The sequence below is a fragment of the Triticum dicoccoides genome, chromosome 4A, assembly GCF_002162155.2.
Source record: "Triticum dicoccoides isolate Atlit2015 ecotype Zavitan chromosome 4A, WEW_v2.0, whole genome shotgun sequence".
Taxonomy (NCBI): Eukaryota; Viridiplantae; Streptophyta; class Magnoliopsida; order Poales; family Poaceae; genus Triticum; species Triticum dicoccoides.
Window position 1 is genome coordinate 340,878,484 of NC_041386.1, and position 17,973 is coordinate 340,896,456.

The window sequence follows — 17,973 nt, forward strand, 5'->3', positions numbered from 1 at the left end:
CTCGGACAAAGCACCGGGGCCGGATGGGTTCACGAGCCGGTTCTATGCAACTTGCTAGAACATCATTAAGGGAGACTTTATGAAGGCCATGAACTGCTTTTACAATGGGGATGTCCGAGGTTTGGCTACAAATCCCTTGTTACTCTTTTGCCCAAGAAGGACGGTGCCTTGGAGGTGGCTGACTTTAGGCCGATTAACCTCATCCATGGGGCAATAAAGATCTTTGAGAAGGTGCTCGCCTGTAGGTTGGTGACACAACTTTCGAAACTTGTGGGGAATCACCAAAGTGCTTTCGTGAAGGGTAGATCTTTGTACGATAACTTCATGTTGGCCCAAAGCATGGCTCGAAGACTAAATGCCCTACGAATGCCTACGGTGCTACTCAAGCTCGATATTTCGAAGGCATTCGACGCTGTACAATGGCCCTTCTTGGTTGAGGTGATGTAACAACTTGGCTTCGGCCCAAGGTGGAGATCATGGATATGTGGAATACTTGCAACATCCACCACCAAGATTATGGTGAATGGGGACCCCGGGGACACCATATACAACTGCAAGGGGTTGCGGCAAGGTGACCCGATTTCGCCAATGCTCCTTATTCTTACAATGGAGCCCCTGTAGAGGCTGTTTGATCGGGCCACGAGTAGAGGTATTCTGGAACCCCTGGCCCGGAGAGGATTGAGGCAACATTTGTCCATCTTTGCGGATGACGTGGTGGTGTTCCTCAAACCTACACCGGTGGAGCTTGAGGTTAGCAAGCGTATTTTCGCCATGTTTGGGGAGGCGTCGGGATTGCGGATAAATATGAGAAAATCAGCTGCCCTCCCAATAAGATGCAATGATCAGGAAATCAATATGGCAAGTCAGGAGTTGGGTTGTCCACGAGGGTCCTTCCCAATCAAGTACTTGGGATTACCTCTGGCTTTGAGAAAGCAAACACCGGCACAGTTGCAGTACTTGGTTGATCAGATGGCAAACTGCCTACCTAAGTGGAAGGCGGCCCTTATGCCAAAGAGTGGACGGTTTACTTTGCTACAGTTTGTGCTATGCGCCATGCCCATCCATGCAATGATGGCATTGGACCTCCCGGTGAAGACTATTGCAGCAATGAACAAGGTGTGTAGAGGATTCCTCTGGTGTAGGAGGGCCACTGCGAACAGTGGTAACTGCGCAGTCGCTTGGGATTCGGTATGTACACCAAAATGGGCCGGTGGATTGAGGCTGCCAAACCTCAGATGGCTCAATGTGGCCATGGAGACTAGATGGCTTTGGCTTCAAAGTGTTTCGAGCAGACCATGGAGCGAGTTCAAGATTAGGGTTCCGCCGGAAGCAAAACTATTGTTCCAGGCAACGACTATGAGCGAGGTGCATTGTGGGCTTACCACGCTCTTCTGGGAGGACCGTTGGATAGATGACATGAGGGTGCAAGACCTTGCGCCGAATATTTATGGCATGGTACCGCCGCGCACCAGATCGACGAGGCTTGTTGCCCCGGCAATGGAGAATGGATCCTGGGCTTTGGATGTTGGCCCGGAGATGGGGGAGGAGGCACTGACGGAATTCTTCTCGTTATGGCTAAGAGTAAGCACGTGGGAGCCAGAGGTGGATGTGCCAGATAAGATCTCTTGGGCCTGGGAGACTAATGGAAAATACTCGGTGAGGTCGGCATACGCGGCAAAGTTTTGGGGCCATACGATGGAGCCAATGGCGGACCTGACTTGGACATCCAGAGCACCTTCCACTTGCAAGTTCACCTAGCTTGCTCTACGGGACCGGTGCTGGACCTCGGATAGACTTGCGAGGAGAGGGCTACCGCATCAGGATGCATGCCCCCTATGCGACCAGGAGGAGGAAACGATTAACCACGTACTACTTGCGTGTTTGCTAGATCAACATGGGCGGTGGTATGTGCGGCTCTGGGAAAGCCGAAGTGGACACCGACGGCACAAGACTCCCTGCACACATGGCTCCGGGATAAGCAAGGGCCCAATAACCTACGGCAAAAGGATCTACATACCATCTTTATTCTTACACTATGGGAGCTGTGGAAACATCGAAACGCTTTGTGTTCGACGGAGCATCACCGTCGATGGAGGTGCTTCTAGGTAGAGTTCGGACCGAAGGAATGACTTGGTCGGTAGCTGGGAAGTTTAAAGGGAATGTAGACCCCTTCTTCCATAGTTTACATAGGTGGACGAGCAGTGAGGAGTAAGTGTAAGGTACTTGTTTAAAACTTGGTGGAGGCATTCTCTTGCCTTTCTTTAATATATAATATGCACACTCGTGCATATTTGAGAAAAAAAAAGATTGGTTCAGTACTTATGAGTTTGTGCAGAGTGGAGATGTTGTGCGTATGGGAGATGACAACTCACATGAGATTGTGGGCATTGGTTCTGTTCAGATCAGGATGCATGACGGCATGATACGCACATTGACAGATGTGAGACACATACCAGGCATGGCCAGAAAACTCATCTCGCAGAGTACTCTTGACGTCAAAGGGTACAAGCACTCCGGTTCAAGTGCAGTTCTGAAGGTAACAAAAGGTTCCCTCGTTCATATGATAGGTGACATGAATTCTGCTATGTTATATATTCTTAGAGGAAGCACAATTACTGGTACTGCTGTTGCTGCTGTTACTTCTGATAAATCCAGTAAAATTAATATTTGGCATATGCGATTCATAGTGCGATTCCCTTTAGATCAATCCATGCTAATAAGCATATAAAAATTAATCCAAGTTGCCCTGCGTGCGACTTAGGGCCGGACAACATCAAACATTTGTTGTTTCAATGCAAGCTAGCTATGGATGTGTGAAATGCTAGGCGTGGATGATATCATCAAAAAGGCCATCGGAGTGGATCGGGCTGGAGAAGTGATACTTGAACACCTGTTGTGTTTAAAGGATCATGAAGTTCATATCCTGGGCCTACCTAAATTGAGAGAAACAGTAGCCACTGCAGCATGGTACCTGTGGTATGAACGGCGGAAATTAACTCATGGAGAGGCCACCCAAACAGCAGCACAAATCAGTGTGGCTGTGAGAGGACTAGCGGCGAACTACATTATCTCATGTACACCCAAAGCTAAACAGAAGGTAGGCGGGTGGAGTAGACCAAGGTTCGGATATGCTAGACTGAATGTGGACGCTAGATTTGATATGGATACACTTGAAGGATCGGTGGGAGCAGTCCTTCGTGATCACAACGGCATGTTCATTGCTGCTGCAAATGAAACAATAGACATATGCCTTGATTCATTTACAGCAGAATCTATTGCGGTAAGATTTGGAATGAATCTAGCCCGTTCTGCTGGATGTAGCAAGATCGAAAACAACTCCGACAGTGTAGAGGTGGTTGAAGCTTTAAAAGAGGGCAATTTCTCTTCAGTTGCTAGTGCTATATTCGATGATTGTTATTTCATGTCATTAGATTTCAATCAAGTCATTTATGAACATTGTAATAGAGAGAGCAATCAAGTAGCTCACGAATTGGCTAGGTTAGCTAAGTTTTCTCCTCCTAGTTGTTGGATGGATACTGCCCCTAGTGCGGTTATTCCCTTTCTTGTAAGCGATGCCACTATTTTGATCAATGAATAAAGGAGGAGATATTTGTCAAAAAATATTTGGCATTTGCGCCTTGGGCATATGAGTAAACTTGGCATGGCAGAATTAACCAGGAGAGAACTTCTGGATGGGTGCAACATAAGTGAGTTGGAGTTTTGTGAGCACTGCATTTTTGGTAAGCACAACAACGATTACGAGTCGAACGACTAGTCTAGACTAGTCGCTCGACTAGTCTATGAGTCGCAAAGTGGCTGTCGACTCGGTTTCTCGTGTAGACTACAAATACGAGTCGAGCCAGTCATCGACTAGTCGACGACTAGTCTGGACTAGTCGACATGTTCGAGTCGAACGACTCAAAAAACTGGGGGAGTATAAATACGATGGCTCATCCCGTGTGAGACGAGACCTAATCCTTTCTTTCCTCTCCTCACCCTCCTCACGCCGCCGGCTGCTGGACGCGCCCGTCGAGCCCTCCTCGTGCCGCCGGCCCCTGGACGCGCGCCGCCGTGGATCTGAAGCTCTACCGTCGCCGGCTCCACGTCGCGGATCCAAAGCTCCACCGTCGCCAGCCCCACGTCGCGGATCTGAAGCTCCACCGTCGCCGGCCCCTCGTGCTCTTCTCCTGCTCCTTCGTCTCGCGTCGACGGCCCCTCGTGCTCTTCTCTTCAGGCAGGTGAGCCTCAGTGCCTCCTTTCTCCTCCTCTTTCTTCTTGGCTTGCTGCTGGTGTTGCTCTGCCTCGCTGCTGGAGGACTGCTCGTGCTGCTCTGCTTGCTGTTGGTGCTGCTCTGCTTGCTGCTGCTTGCTGGTGCTGCCCTGCTTCCTGCTGCTTGCTGGTGCTGCCCTGCTTCCTGCTGGTTGCTGGTGCTGCTAGACTGACTGTGTTTCAATTTCCAGGTCCTGAGGTCTGAGGTACAATGTCTACAACACCGGAGATATGTCAAGTAGTGTGTTCAGCAGCAGCTGCAGCTCAAGCCGATGAGCATTACGATCCATCGAAGGATCCTGCAAGGAAGCCACGTAGGAGCAAGGACCCAGCATGGAAATATGCCTTTTGGCCTGATCTGCAGGACAAATTGACACTCCAGTATGTTTTGTGTGGCAAAAACATCACTTCTGGAGTGCTAAGGACAAAGAAGCACCTTGGTGGGGGTTACACAAAGGTGAAAATGTGTCTAAAAGCAACCGATGAGATCAGGAAAGAGATGCATTTGTACATGAAGACCAACTCAACCAAGTTCAAAGCCATGCAACTTGATGGGGATGAAGTTGAAGCAACTGATGGAGATGGAGGAGAGGAGTAGGTAGAAGCAAGTTCTAGGGCGTCGAACAGCACCGCAGCCTCCACGAAAAGGAAGGCTTCTTTTATTGTGACGGCGCCGGTGGCGTCAAAGAGGACAAGCAAGTCAATTGCAGATGAGGTTAGGAAGACACCAGAGGAGGTGGTTGCTGAGAGGCATAGAGCAGGAAGCAAGCAGTTAAAAATCAAGGACTATGGAACAAAGACAAAAGAACAAAAAGATGAAGTAGATGGTCATGTAGCTGACTTTCTCTATGAGAATTGCCTTCCACTCAATATTATCAATTCGAGAAGTTGGGAGATCCTATTGGAGTCTGTAAGGCAGTATGGATCAGATTATATCACACCTTCTTACCATGATGTGAGGGTACCATTACTTGAGAAGGCAAAGCTCAAGACTGACACTTTGAAGGCCAAGCGTCAAAAGGCATGGAAGGAGTATGGTTGCACTCTCATGTCCGGCGGTTGGATGGACATGAGTGGGCGACACTTGATCGATTTTCTCACCAATAGTCCTGCAGGTACATTCTTCTTAGGGACAGCCAATGTTTCTTCTGAGTCTGTTACTGCTGAATTGGTAGCAAAATTATTGGGTGAACAGATTGAGGCAATTGGGCCTGAATTGGTAATCCAGGTCGTTAGCGACAATGGCTCCAACTACAAGGCAGCCGGGAGACTTCTAATGGATAAGTATCCATCTTTGTATTGGACACCTTGTGCTGCTCACTGTTTGGATCTTATGCTAGAGGACATTGGGAAGATAAGAGAGTTCCGTGATTGCATTGTTAAAGCAAAGAAAACAACCAGATTTATTTATGCCCATGGTAGGATTCTTGATCAAATGAGAACCTTGAATGGCAAGAGAGATCTTGTAAGGCCTGGAGCAACTCGTTTTGCAACCTCCTTCCTCACATTGGCCAGCATGTGGAAACAACGCCAACATTTGAAAGCACTATTTGTTAGCACAGAATGGCATGCAAACAAGTTGAAGCTCACCCCACCAGGGAAGATGGCTGAAAATACCGTGCTCTCTGTGACATTTTGGCAATCGGTGGAGAACTGCATGAGAGCTTCACAACCCATTCTTGTTGCTTTGAGGATTGCTGATGGTGATGACAATCCAGCAATGCCCGAAATTTGGGCAGCCATGGATGTTGCGAAGACACACATAAAGGATGCATTGTCACAAAGGCCAAGCCTACAAAGTCAAGTGCTAGCAATTGTTGACAAGAGGTGGGATCACCAGATGGAGCAAAAGCTACATGGGGCTGCAATGTTTTTGAACCCCAGCAAGTTCTTTAAAATGAAGGAGACTAACAGAAGACAAGCTGCACGGATGCGTTCAATGTTCAATGATGTGCTATGGAAGATGGTGCCGGATGATGAACTACAATCCAAGATAAGTAAATTGGCTGATGATTATGAGCTCACGGAGGGTGAATGTTTCACCAAGCAAATGGCAATTAAAGACCGCGAGAAAAAGAGCCCTCGTAAGTATCTATGAGAATGCAGCTTGTAGCTTATCTTCTTGACTCTATGTTTCAACTTCTACTTGCTTGTTTCAACTCCTACTTGCTGATTTTTGTAGTACTTTGGTGGAATGCATATGGTGGCCTTGCTTATGACCTCCAATCTTTTGCAAATCGGATCATTAGTCTATGTTGTTCATCGTCTGGCTGTGAGCGCAATTGGAGTGCATTTTCTCATGTAAGTATCTAGCAATTGGATGGTTTGATAGATAATTGCAGGCTATAGTAGCTCTCACAAAAGGATTTGCTTGCAGATCCATACCAAAGGAAGAAACCGTTTGGGTATAAGAGATTGAACAAGCTAGCATATGTCTCATACAACCGGCAAATGACAACTAGGTTTGAAAAGTTACGCGAGCAAGGTTCCAAAGGAAAGAGGGCTAATGCACTTATCCTAGAAGAATTTCAATGGAATAATGAATGGGTTGATGTTACTGCTGAATTGGTTCATCAAAATGACGCTATGGACGATGACAATCCACTACTTTGGTCCCATGTTGATGAGGCCGTTGGCGCGACCGATGGTCTAAGTGGACGCCATCTTCCAAGGAGGGCTCGTGGTGATTTCAGTGAGTCTAGTTCTCCCGCTGGCTCTAATATCTTTTACACTCGAAGGACAAGTGTGGTTGTCCATGATGAAGACTTGCGGGCTGAATTGGAAGCTGAAGATATTGATAGTGACATGGAGGCCAATGGTGAAGACAATGATGGCCCTACACGAGCGAATGATATAGACCCTAATTTTCAGCTGGATATAGATCTAGATTGATTTGAGGGCTAAGGCTACAAGATTTCTTTTGCTGGACTGGACTTGTTGCTTGTGGTGTTGTTGAACCTTTCTTTTGTAATTCAGACTTTGACGTTGGACTACTTGTTGAACCTTATGTTGGTCTTGTCAAGTTGTCACACTAAGGTGTTCTCCTATGGATTATGGAGTTCTGAACTTGTTTTTCATGCTAGTGCTGTTGTGCTGGACTGTTGTTTGATAGTGCATATTTGACTGGTTTTATCTTTTGTAGACTATTGTTGCTGGTTTGTGGAGAAGCAGAGGCCCTGGCCATTGGATATTGCAATTGGCACAGCCTCAGGTTCTTCATCCACTTCCCATGCATTCATTTGTATTGTATCCTGTACTTGTATACTTATATAGTGTAATACTACATACTACTACTAGGTATTATTAGTTATGTACTGTAAGTTCAGTGCTACTGTACCATGTCGACTAGTCTCGCACTAGTCTAGACTAGTCCATGAGTCTCAACCTTGGAACGACTCGTCGACTCTTCGACTCGTAAACGTTGAGCACAAGAGGGTATAGTTCAATGTTGTTGTTCATACAACAGAAGGTATATTAGATTGCATACATGCTGATTTGTGGGGACCTTCCCGTAAACCCTCGCTCGCGAAAAGTGTGGCCTTATTTTCTGAAAAATAAATATGATGTGTTTGATGCCTTTATGGATTGGAAAGTTATGGTAGAAAGGCAAACTGAGAGGAAGATAAAAATACTTCGTACTGACAATGGTATGGAATTCTGTTCAAAAGCTTTTAACAGTTATTGCAGAAACTTGGGCATCGTCAGGCACCACACCGTCCTGTACACTCAACTGAATGGTGTGGCTGAGCGCATGAACAGAACCGTCATCTCCAGGGCTCGCTGCATGTTGTCCAATGCTCGCATGGGCAAACGTTTTTGGGCTGAAGCCGCCTCCACCGCCTGGTACCTCATCAACAGGTCACAATCTATTCCACTTAATAAGAAAACTCCCGTTGAGGTATGGTCTGGTACACCACCGGAGACGAAACTTGGTGGTAAGCCTCTTCTCCCCCCCTGTCTCTCAGTTCTTCCCCTTTGCTTTCGACGATCTATGTTCATGTTATTACTGTTTATAAATATCTTCCGTTGTAATCTTAACTTTTCCGTTGTTCTATGCTGTAGTCGACAAGGAGGCCTACCTGTGATGCATGTGCAGTTGAAGATATTTGCAGGCCAGCCTATGATGTCAGGTTGGAGGCCTACCTATGATGTCAGGTGGTTGTACACGGAAATTTTGTGGGATAGTTTGCAGATTGGGAGTTTATGTTTTTCTTCATTAACTTTAAAGATTGTTGTAGTTAAAACATGAGATGGAAGCCTCAGATTGAATACTGTGAGCTATGTTACAAATTAATAGTAGTGGTTATCTTCTACATCAGCCTCTGTTCAAATAGTCTATTTTGTATGTTTGTTCAGGGAAGTTGATTATCCTCGCATACAACTACCCTCCACTCAGAAAGCCTCAGATTGAATACAGAGCTATGTTGCCAAAGATTAGAATGCATTATTTCCATAGAAGTAGGATTATTTGATCCTATTCTGAAATATATTTTTAATGATTATATTTGGATGGGCACGATGTGGTGCAGGTTCCGCCGATTCTGGAAACACATGGCTGAATGGAATCCAACAGAACCAATGCTACAGCTATAGCATCCTATATTTAGTGATACATGTTCAACTCGGTGATAACAGCTATTATCATCCTATATATTCTTTCACTTGCATGGTTCCCTTCCATTGATGTTGTAGCTGGTACTTGCCAGTCTCTATGGAGTATAGGTACAAGTGGACTAAGTGAGAAGAGTATATGATTGTAGGTTGCAACTTGCTAATTATGCGGCCGTGTTCATGTGTGCGTGTCATTATTAGCTAACATCTCTTCTTTTTTCTCATAGTTGCATTACTGAAAGGTGGATCAGGGTGCACTGTTGAAGATTTTGATTGGCCCGAGAGAAATCAGGACATTGCGACAGACAACCTTTTGCTTACTGACCTCAAAAATATTTGAAGCATAAGTTTCTAACTACAAAAACGATCTCATAACCTTGCCTGTGACATTGCACCTATGATGAGGAGTACGTCAAATTTTACAATATATAATTTGTGGTAGTAGAATTACATTTAGTACTGAATATTTGATTGATGTTCCTTATTCTGTATGGAGCGAAGTCTACAACCTTTATATCTAAAGCAGTTTAACTTTGATACTAGGCAATGGGTATGCTGAGCTTTGCCACTTTCTGAAGTGCGTTGAAATAGGAGTTCCAGTTCTTGATTTTCAGGAAACTGAAGAGGAGCGTTTGAGGAAAGAGGAGAGGGAGACACGGGAAGCAAAGAAGGGGAGAAGGGACAGGGAAAAGGAGAAGTTGCTCAAGAAGAATACTAGAAATGCCTTACCAGTAGGAATTTCGTTGCGATGTTCTCATGGATTATTGGATGACAGTCTTCCTCTTGATTGTTTTGTTTTAGGTAAGTTCATGATCACATGAAAAATATGTGATGGATACATGGAGTTCTGTGGGTAACCTGAATTATTGTGCCTTTTTCAGATTTTTGTTTGGAATTAATATTCAGTACAACCATTGCCAAAGTATACTGATCAACAGATCAGCTTCTAAATCATTCGTCCTTAGTCAATGCTTTGTATGACGGGTTCAGTAAGATGATGGCATGCGATTAATATCTTGTTGTTCAGGAGGTTTTGACCATTTGAAAAATATTGTTTTCTTGCCAATGAAGATTTGCATGTTTGTACGCCTACTTTGTAGTAAGTTGCCATATTCAGATTAATTGTTTGACTACCAGGGGCGTGAACTGCTAAAAGATAGTGATGATCCCTGAGTCTATTATAAGTATAATTTTAGTTTGATGTCTTTTTTATTGATTTTTCTTTATGATAATCATTGAGAAATAAAGAAACAATGTGGCATATCAAATATTACCATACTACCAGATATATCTATTATATTTAGTCATTTCCTTTTTGGGTAGACATGTGTTATGTTTCTTAACATTATTTTATTTGGACTTAATTTGAACATGCAAAGTGGGGACTTGGATGTCTGTCCACCCTAATTTGACTCTGAAGTTTCGATTTGGATATTTGTATTTCCGTCGGGACTTACAATACATTCATCAAGCTACGTGAAAAACTAAGCGAACTTATAACATGACTACAAAAGAATGCTAATAAGTGATCCCTAGGTAGTAGCTCTGTATGTTACGTATAAATGGGTTGATCTTTCATCTTATTTGCACCTTCGTCATTTGTCCATGTCATTTATTTTGCCTCCACATGAGAAACATTATTATTGGAGATATATCATGTATATGGATGAAAAACTATGTAAATATCAAATCGTATTTTGATAATTATTTGATAACAAGTGAGACGTGCGTCGCATGTGCAAGCTTACTAGTGTGGTATAGTTCAAGCCATCTGTCCATGCCGTTGGAGCTGTCTATAGTGGTGTGACTTTTCCATGTGTTGAAATTACAATTAAGCTCTATTTTAATGGATATGTTACAAGAATGTGGTATCAAAAAGCAGCCCACCTGAGTTAAAAAAAAAAGGCAGCGCACCTCAAATTCTAACTTTTCCTTCCGAAACATGCTTTCAAGTTCAGCAATGTAATTGGTACATTCCACATTGAGAGAACTGCAGTGAGCCTTTTTCTCGGAGATCAGGTGTAAAGTACGTGATACTTCATCAAACAGAACCTTTGCCCGGTCAATAACCTGTCAAATTTGATCAAATGTTAGCCATTGAGCTGAAAACCAAACAGTTCTATGATAGCAAACTATTAAAAATGAAGAAATAACTTTAACATGTTTGACGAAGGCAGAAACAGACGCATTTTTTATGCAAACCAAGCCTACTATTGCTATACGGTACACACCTCGTTTACTTCTTTCTGTATCCAGTCCAAAGGCTGGTGAGTAAAATAAAGTTTATGAGGTGGTACATGGACTGAATGAACATTAATAGGTGCATATCGGAAGCAAGCCACCATTTTTCCGAACCTATATAGAGAAGCAGATTATCAGAAACCAAGATGTCCAATCTGTTATAATTTATGGTGTCTACTCACTATGGAAGTAAACTGAGATTAATCCAGTTTGGAAAGGCAATCATCTGAACACAGCTTACCCATAGAACCGAAGGCAGTCCCTATGGAGAGAATGGCCACAACTGGCTACCCTACTTGCAGCTGCATGATTTGAGAAGCTAAGCTCCAAAAATTTACCAAGTGACAAACCCCAAGCAGCATCAGACATGATAATCCTATGAGTAGCTGGTGGAAATCCATCACTCCAGGGGCACTTTAGACACCTGTGCCACATCCAAATTTTTCCATCCCGTTCTCCTGGCAAAACAACATCTGCAAGTTTTCTAACTGATATTGTTAGACTCCCCTGGCGATGAGTGTAGCAATGGACATGAGCTTCAGGTGGCTTATCACAGGATCGGCACTGATAGCCCTGTATAAATCATTGTAACTACTGTGAGACATGTGAAGATTAGAAACGAATAAGTTAATGAAATTACACATACAGGAAATGAAAAGGAAAGGGAGAAAACCTTATCAAACAGGTAGTCACGCAAAAACCTTCCTAGAGGCTTGTCAAAGTTACCATAATACTTGATGCGTAACAACTGGGAACGCTCACAAATAGATCTTTTCCATACACAACGTATGGACAAAGAGACTAAGATGCTCTGATGGTCAGAAGGCACAATTTCCGTCTTATTTGATGTGACATCATGTCCTTGACTGGTTTCTTGATTTTGCATTGCAGGACTAGACATTGGTTGCACTACCAACAAATTATTAGCATTGACGATTCTCACATTAGGCAAAGCATTTGAACCCTCTAATGGCTCCTTGAGATTAGAATAATTAGTAATATTTGTGCTGACTGCAGACGTGCTCTGATGATGGTTTGTGTTGATTGAATCTGCTCTCACTGCCTTACCATCTGAACTGGTTGAATAATCAGCATGGTAATCACCAGAATACACACACTTTTTTTCTACAGTAGAATATATATGTGAAGGATCCGTGGGTACATCATGCGTAGTGATTGAAGACATGGATACAGAATCTGCAGTTGCAGTCACCTTCTCTAATTTATCACCATTACTGCTGTTAAAGCTACAACCACTGGTACACAATGGTCCAAAAGAATGAGAGTTGGCCTTTTGAGAAGTAAGGCAATCACTGTCTACTGGTGGTTCAACCACAGCTGCTCCACCTGGGTCAGTTGATAAAACAATGTCTGTGTCCAGGTGCTCAAAACTATCAGTTGCCTGTTGGCTGTTGGAAATATTAATTGTGAAACCTGGCACCGTTGAAATAGAGTTGTCTACAGTAGATCGCTTATGTGGTAAGGTTACAGTCAGTGGAGACCTCAAGGGATCTGGCAGAGTGGCACCTTCATCTGCAAGGAAAGATGTTTCTAAGGCCAAGTGATATGCTGCAAATATGCCATACTGGACCACATGCTTAATTTTCTTTAGCTCATCCATGCTACCACCTTTCAACAGAACCTGCAGGTCACATAGGGTAAAATGATATTTTCAGGAAGATATTATCTTTCAATGTTTCATGCAGACAAACTGGAGGATGACAGGAAAAAAAAATGTACAGATATTTTATGTATCTTGCTGAAAAATAAAAATAAAATGCTCTGAAAGCCACCATCTCAAATAGGATGATCTTTTTTAGAGAAAAAAATGTTAATGTTGTGACACTACTTGGTTTGCAATACACAAGCAATGGTGATAAGCAAACAAGTTATTGTTACGACTTATGATCACCCTAATCCTAAGTAGCACTATGTCTCTTTCTGTAAATAAAATAGTAAATGCACTTTTGGAGCTCAAGTGTCCAAGAAAAAATAACAGGAAGTAGTTATATCACTTACAGTGCAACCTAATGGCTTTGCGCATCCTTCAAAAAACATCATGTTCTTCAGCATTTTCTTAGTCTTATTACCCGAAGTCACGGAATGTTCAATATGTTTGTCTACATGAAACAACTCACAATAACCAAGTTTCTGAGACGGCAAGAGATCAATGGAAGGAACTATCTGAGCACCTGTGCAACGAGCTATACGCTGCAAGAGGGATTGCTTAATATTTAAAACTAGTGATATGTTCTTTTCTAGAAGCAAATCTTGAGCATAGCGAGAAACAGTATTCTCGACCAAAAGTAGGTTAGGTTTTTGAGCTACAATCTTCGCGACCGCCATTTTAAGGTGATCTGTTTCCTGTATATCATAGAAAAATACATGTAAGGCCAATGCAAGCTTAAGATTGCATAACAAGAAGCATGAAAAGATTCATGAACCTGCTGGAGCAATGTGTCAATACTTGACAGCTGATTCGTAACTCGATGATACTCAAGAGCTCCAGCAAGTAGAAGAAGGCGAGGTTTTTCTATTCTGGAAGTCATGCGCCTATGTGCGACATTCTTCTTACAGACTACTCCTTTCACAACAGTGCTGAAAGAAAATGGAGACATGTTTCAGATAATATTCAAACTGTTATGTCTCAATGAAGCATCAAAGTCAACACTGTCCAATGCTAATTGACGGGATGAACAGGATCACCATTTATTGAATGTAGACCCCATAAGGGGGGAAATATTTACAGATAGAGCTTCATGAAGTGTCAACCAGGATCTCAATTGTAGCTAGTTGAGTCTAATGTATAAACAAGAGATATCTCACCTTTCACTGCGGTGTCCACTTGCTAAACACTTAACTTTGACATATCCACCAGGATCCATGCCACCACCTTGGCTAGTGTCTGGTCTGAGGAAGTTTGCAGCTTCCCATGATACCGAAGTAACAATCTCCAACCAACCCATGTCATCACCTTCCTCTAATGTGATATTCTCCACCTGCAACAACTGAGAAATCAAAGCCCTGAAATGTCCGTCAACAACATTCTTCATTACTTTCTTGTGTTCTTCAGTTGAGCGGTCTCTACTTCGAAATTCTCCACTACCGAAGCTACTTGATGATTGAAGGTAACACCGTCCACCATCAGATACAGGCTCATCATCGTCATCGTCGTCATCAAACAAATCAGTTTCTAGCTCATCTTCTTTATCTTCTGGTTCTGGAGGAATCCAAAAATAATCATTCTTCTCAAAATCCACTGAATTTGTATCAGCAGTTTCCAGAGCATAAATGGACGATGCAGCCCCGCAGTCTGAACTATTATCAAGTTCTTGTTCATCCTCCACTTTGGTGACTGGCAATGTACCAGGGAATCCATGGTCAACAGCACAAGCTGATAACTCTTTTGGAAGTACATTTACTTCAATGGTCTTTGATATTGTTGTATTGTACGATGCATTGAACTCATCAAACTCAACTGAGCGGAAGTATTGGTTATTATGCTGTTCACGTTGCACCTGCCTGTCAGAGAAGTAAGCACCAAACTCTTCATCTTCGTCGTCACTCCTGAAGAAGAATGTGACATCACATGATGAGGCAGGAGTTTTTCAAGCAACATAACTTGTTAATTAGTCAAGTACCACACAAGAAAATCAATACAGTTTCATCTTTAAATCTTAAGTAAACTAATTGTATTCCTTTTCTGAAGCTACACTCATGGTAATTAAGAAAAACATAGTGCATAATATGATATAGCAGGGTATTTAAGGAAAACAAACAATACTACACTACAATTTAACTGGGTAATGTTATAAGATACGAGATCTTATTCAGAATACCTGTTTGTGTAATAGCCAAACTGCATCAAGGTAGAGTCATCTCTGTTTGAAATAGTGGACATACTTATCTCAGGCACATGGCTGTCTTGCATACTGAGGGAAACTTTGTCTTGGGAAAATTTGGGAGGGGGGGGGGCAATGTTGGGAGCACGAGCCACATGCTGATAATTTCCAGTAGAGTAAGATGCAGCTGGTGTGCTAACACTATTAATGGTGATAGATGACTTTGTACTGAACAGGCTCGCCTCAGACAGGGAAGGACTGAGCACCGGCAGTATCTGTTTGACAGCAGCAATTTGCTCTTGCTCCCATTGCTTAAAGCAAAAGTTGCAGACACGAATCCTGTCCCCCTCATCATCGCTTTTATCAGGGCCGCTTGGAACTGGGACGGAATTCCCTGTGCACTTACCACAGAATATGCGCCCACAACGACGACAATGGTGCCTGCGGTTGAATATGGTGAATTGTGCATCACAGTCATAACACACTCGGCAACTGTGATCAGGCATCCAGAAGTCCCTCGAGACATTGTCTGGTTTCGACCGTCGAGGCAGCCATGATGTCAAAAGCTTAACTACATCAGCAAAAGTTTTATCCGAGGCCTCCATGGGTGGCTGCAATGGTACCACCTTGAAGAAATCCTCATAGTTGCATCCTCATCTGCTGCAAAATGATAAATGTAATCAGAAATGCACTCAATATGACATAATCCCTGACAATGAAAAGAGTTTTGCTCAAGAACGCATGCAGTCAAACTATTTGAACTTGGTGGTAAAAAAATTGAAAATATTATAATTTTTGTTAGGTAGTGCATATAAAGTGCAATAGAAATTGGTCGTCAAAAAGTCATGTTTTGTATAACATGTAGATAATGCTGCAACGACACATCCAATCCTGTAGAGAGTGAGTTCATTCATGTATTGGTTAAGTCTGGCTGTAATGTCTATTTATTGTGGGAGTCCAGACGCAGTGTATGATGAGGAACAATAGATGAGAGATAAAGGAAAAAAACACATGCCAAATCTGTTTGGCTACTTCTAGAGTTCTAGATGCTTCCACTCCAGTGTAGTATTTCTTTTCTTTTCTTTTCTACCCTACCTACTGTCTTCTAGAGTCTTCTAGTTGTGAGTAGCTATGAGTAGAATGGTGGAACTTAAATAATGTTTTCTAGAGTATTCTAGCTATAAGTAGAAGTATGTGAAGACTTCCCAAAGCCCTATAAATAGAGGTCCTCACCTCTACTTTGTACACAGACTATGCACCCACTACCTACAATAGAACTGGTTGTTCTCATCTAAGATCTTGGAGTAGATCTTGTGCCCTAGGAGTTCTGGATTGAACTCTTGCTGCCCTATCGGCCTACATTCATCTCTAGAGCGATATCTAACACAGCACGTTGAAGCTGTTCCTTCAACACTTGTGCTGTACACATTGTAGCAGCAAGGTGGAGTTGCTCCTCCACAACCTTTGTGCTGCTTCAGATGGCATTAGAGCCTCGTTGACCCATACTAGTTCTTGTTGTCCTCTTCGAGAGCAAGCTGCAGCAAGCAATGGAGCAATTGGAGAAGAGGATGGGTGCTGCAGAACAACAAATCAAAGAGCTGCGTGAAGATCTTAATCGGAGATTTGACCAGCTGGTTGAGATGATAAGAAAGGGTGTTCCCCCTGCTACCAATGAAGGAGATTCATCTAAAGAAGAAGATGTTCATCAAAGAAGAAGGAGAGGTAATCTTGGAGCAAGACCGCCACAACAACGTGTTGTTCAACGTGCTTCAAGAAGGCCAATTTATGTTGAAACCTCTGAAGGTGAAGAATATGATGAAGCCCTTGAAGAAGCTGATCACTATGCATATCGGAGAGTACCCAGCCCTACATATGCAAGGGATACATACATGGTGAAAGCTGAGATCCCAACTTTTAATGGAAATGTTGATATTGAAGGGTGCCTAGATTGGTTATATGAAGTGGAGACTTTCTTTGAGGTCATGGAGGTTTCGGAAGATCGTAGAGTCCCTTTGGTCGCATACAAGCTGAAAGGAGGAGCCGGTGCCTGGTGGCATCGCGTTCAAGAATAGCGCAGGCTGAGAGGAGAACCTTGTGTGAGAACTTGGCGGCAAATGAAAAGTCTCTTGAAAGGGAGATTTTTGCCCGCTGATTATGACCAGATCCTATTTATCCAATTTCAAAATTGTGCTCAAGGAAATAGGACTGTTTCAGATTATACGGAGGAGTTTCTAAGGCTACAAGTGAGGTGCAACCTTGCTGAAACTGAAGATCAACAAGTTGCAAGGTACATCAATGGTCTCAATGATGCTATTCAAGATCAATTGATGCTGCAACAAATCTGGTCCGTTGATCAAGCACAAGCTCTAGCCTTAAAGGCCGAGAGGTTTGTGAGGACAATAAAGGCAACTAAGGCTCCATATCCTCCATATCCTCATACCAAAGGCTTGTCTAGGAGTCGGCCTAATAGAGTGGAAGAAAAGACCGCTCCACCAAAGGCAAAACGACCCATCCAGAAGCAAACTAGAGGCAAGGGTAAGTCCAATGAAGGCCCGAAATGTTTTAAATGTGGCGAAGAGGGACACATATCCAGCAGTTGCCCACTAAGGAAATTTGTTAACACAACTACCCATGATGGTGAAGGCGATGAGGAAGAATACGAATATGAAGATGTAGAGGGACAAGAGGTTTGTCAAGAAGGTGAAGAGGTGGTATGTGTGATTCAGCATCTCCTATGTTCCACACCACAACCTGACGACACACAACGGAAGAAAATATTTGAGAGCAAATGCATAGTGAATGGCAAGGTATGCAAGTTAGTGATTGATAGTTGCAGCTGCGAGAATCTTATCTCCCAGAAGTTGGTGAGCCATTTAAAGCTTGATACTCATGATCATCCAAACCCCTACACTATTGGGTGGATCAAGAAAGGATTGAATATGAGGATCACCAAACAATGCAACCTTCCACTTTCCTTGGGCAAGCATTATCGCTCAAATGTGTTGTGTGA

General features: G+C 43.2%; 1 protein-coding gene across 5 annotated transcripts in view; it reads right to left on the reverse strand.

Moving 5' to 3' along the window:
• LOC119285891 (1-phosphatidylinositol-3-phosphate 5-kinase FAB1B-like) overlaps positions 1-17,973 on the reverse strand; it is a 41,408-nt gene that overhangs the window by 16,310 nt on the left and 7,125 nt on the right. For 3 of the 5 annotated variants that reach the window (XM_037565218.1, XM_037565220.1, XM_037565222.1), the window contains 8 exons: positions 14,961-15,623; positions 13,948-14,688; positions 13,566-13,719; positions 13,141-13,485; positions 11,795-12,763; positions 11,363-11,694; positions 11,112-11,235; positions 10,768-10,950 (listed from right to left, as the gene is read on the reverse strand). In XM_037565218.1, coding sequence (XP_037421115.1) covers positions 10,768-10,950; positions 11,112-11,235; positions 11,363-11,694; positions 11,795-12,763; positions 13,141-13,485; positions 13,566-13,719; positions 13,948-14,688; positions 14,961-15,568 — 3,456 coding nt within the window. In that variant the 5' untranslated portion in view covers positions 15,569-15,623. The remainder of the gene's footprint in view (positions 1-10,767; positions 10,951-11,111; positions 11,236-11,362; positions 11,695-11,794; positions 12,764-13,140; positions 13,486-13,565; positions 13,720-13,947; positions 14,689-14,960; positions 15,624-17,973) is intronic. The other 2 variants (XM_037565219.1, XM_037565221.1) reach the window with 2 other exon arrangements.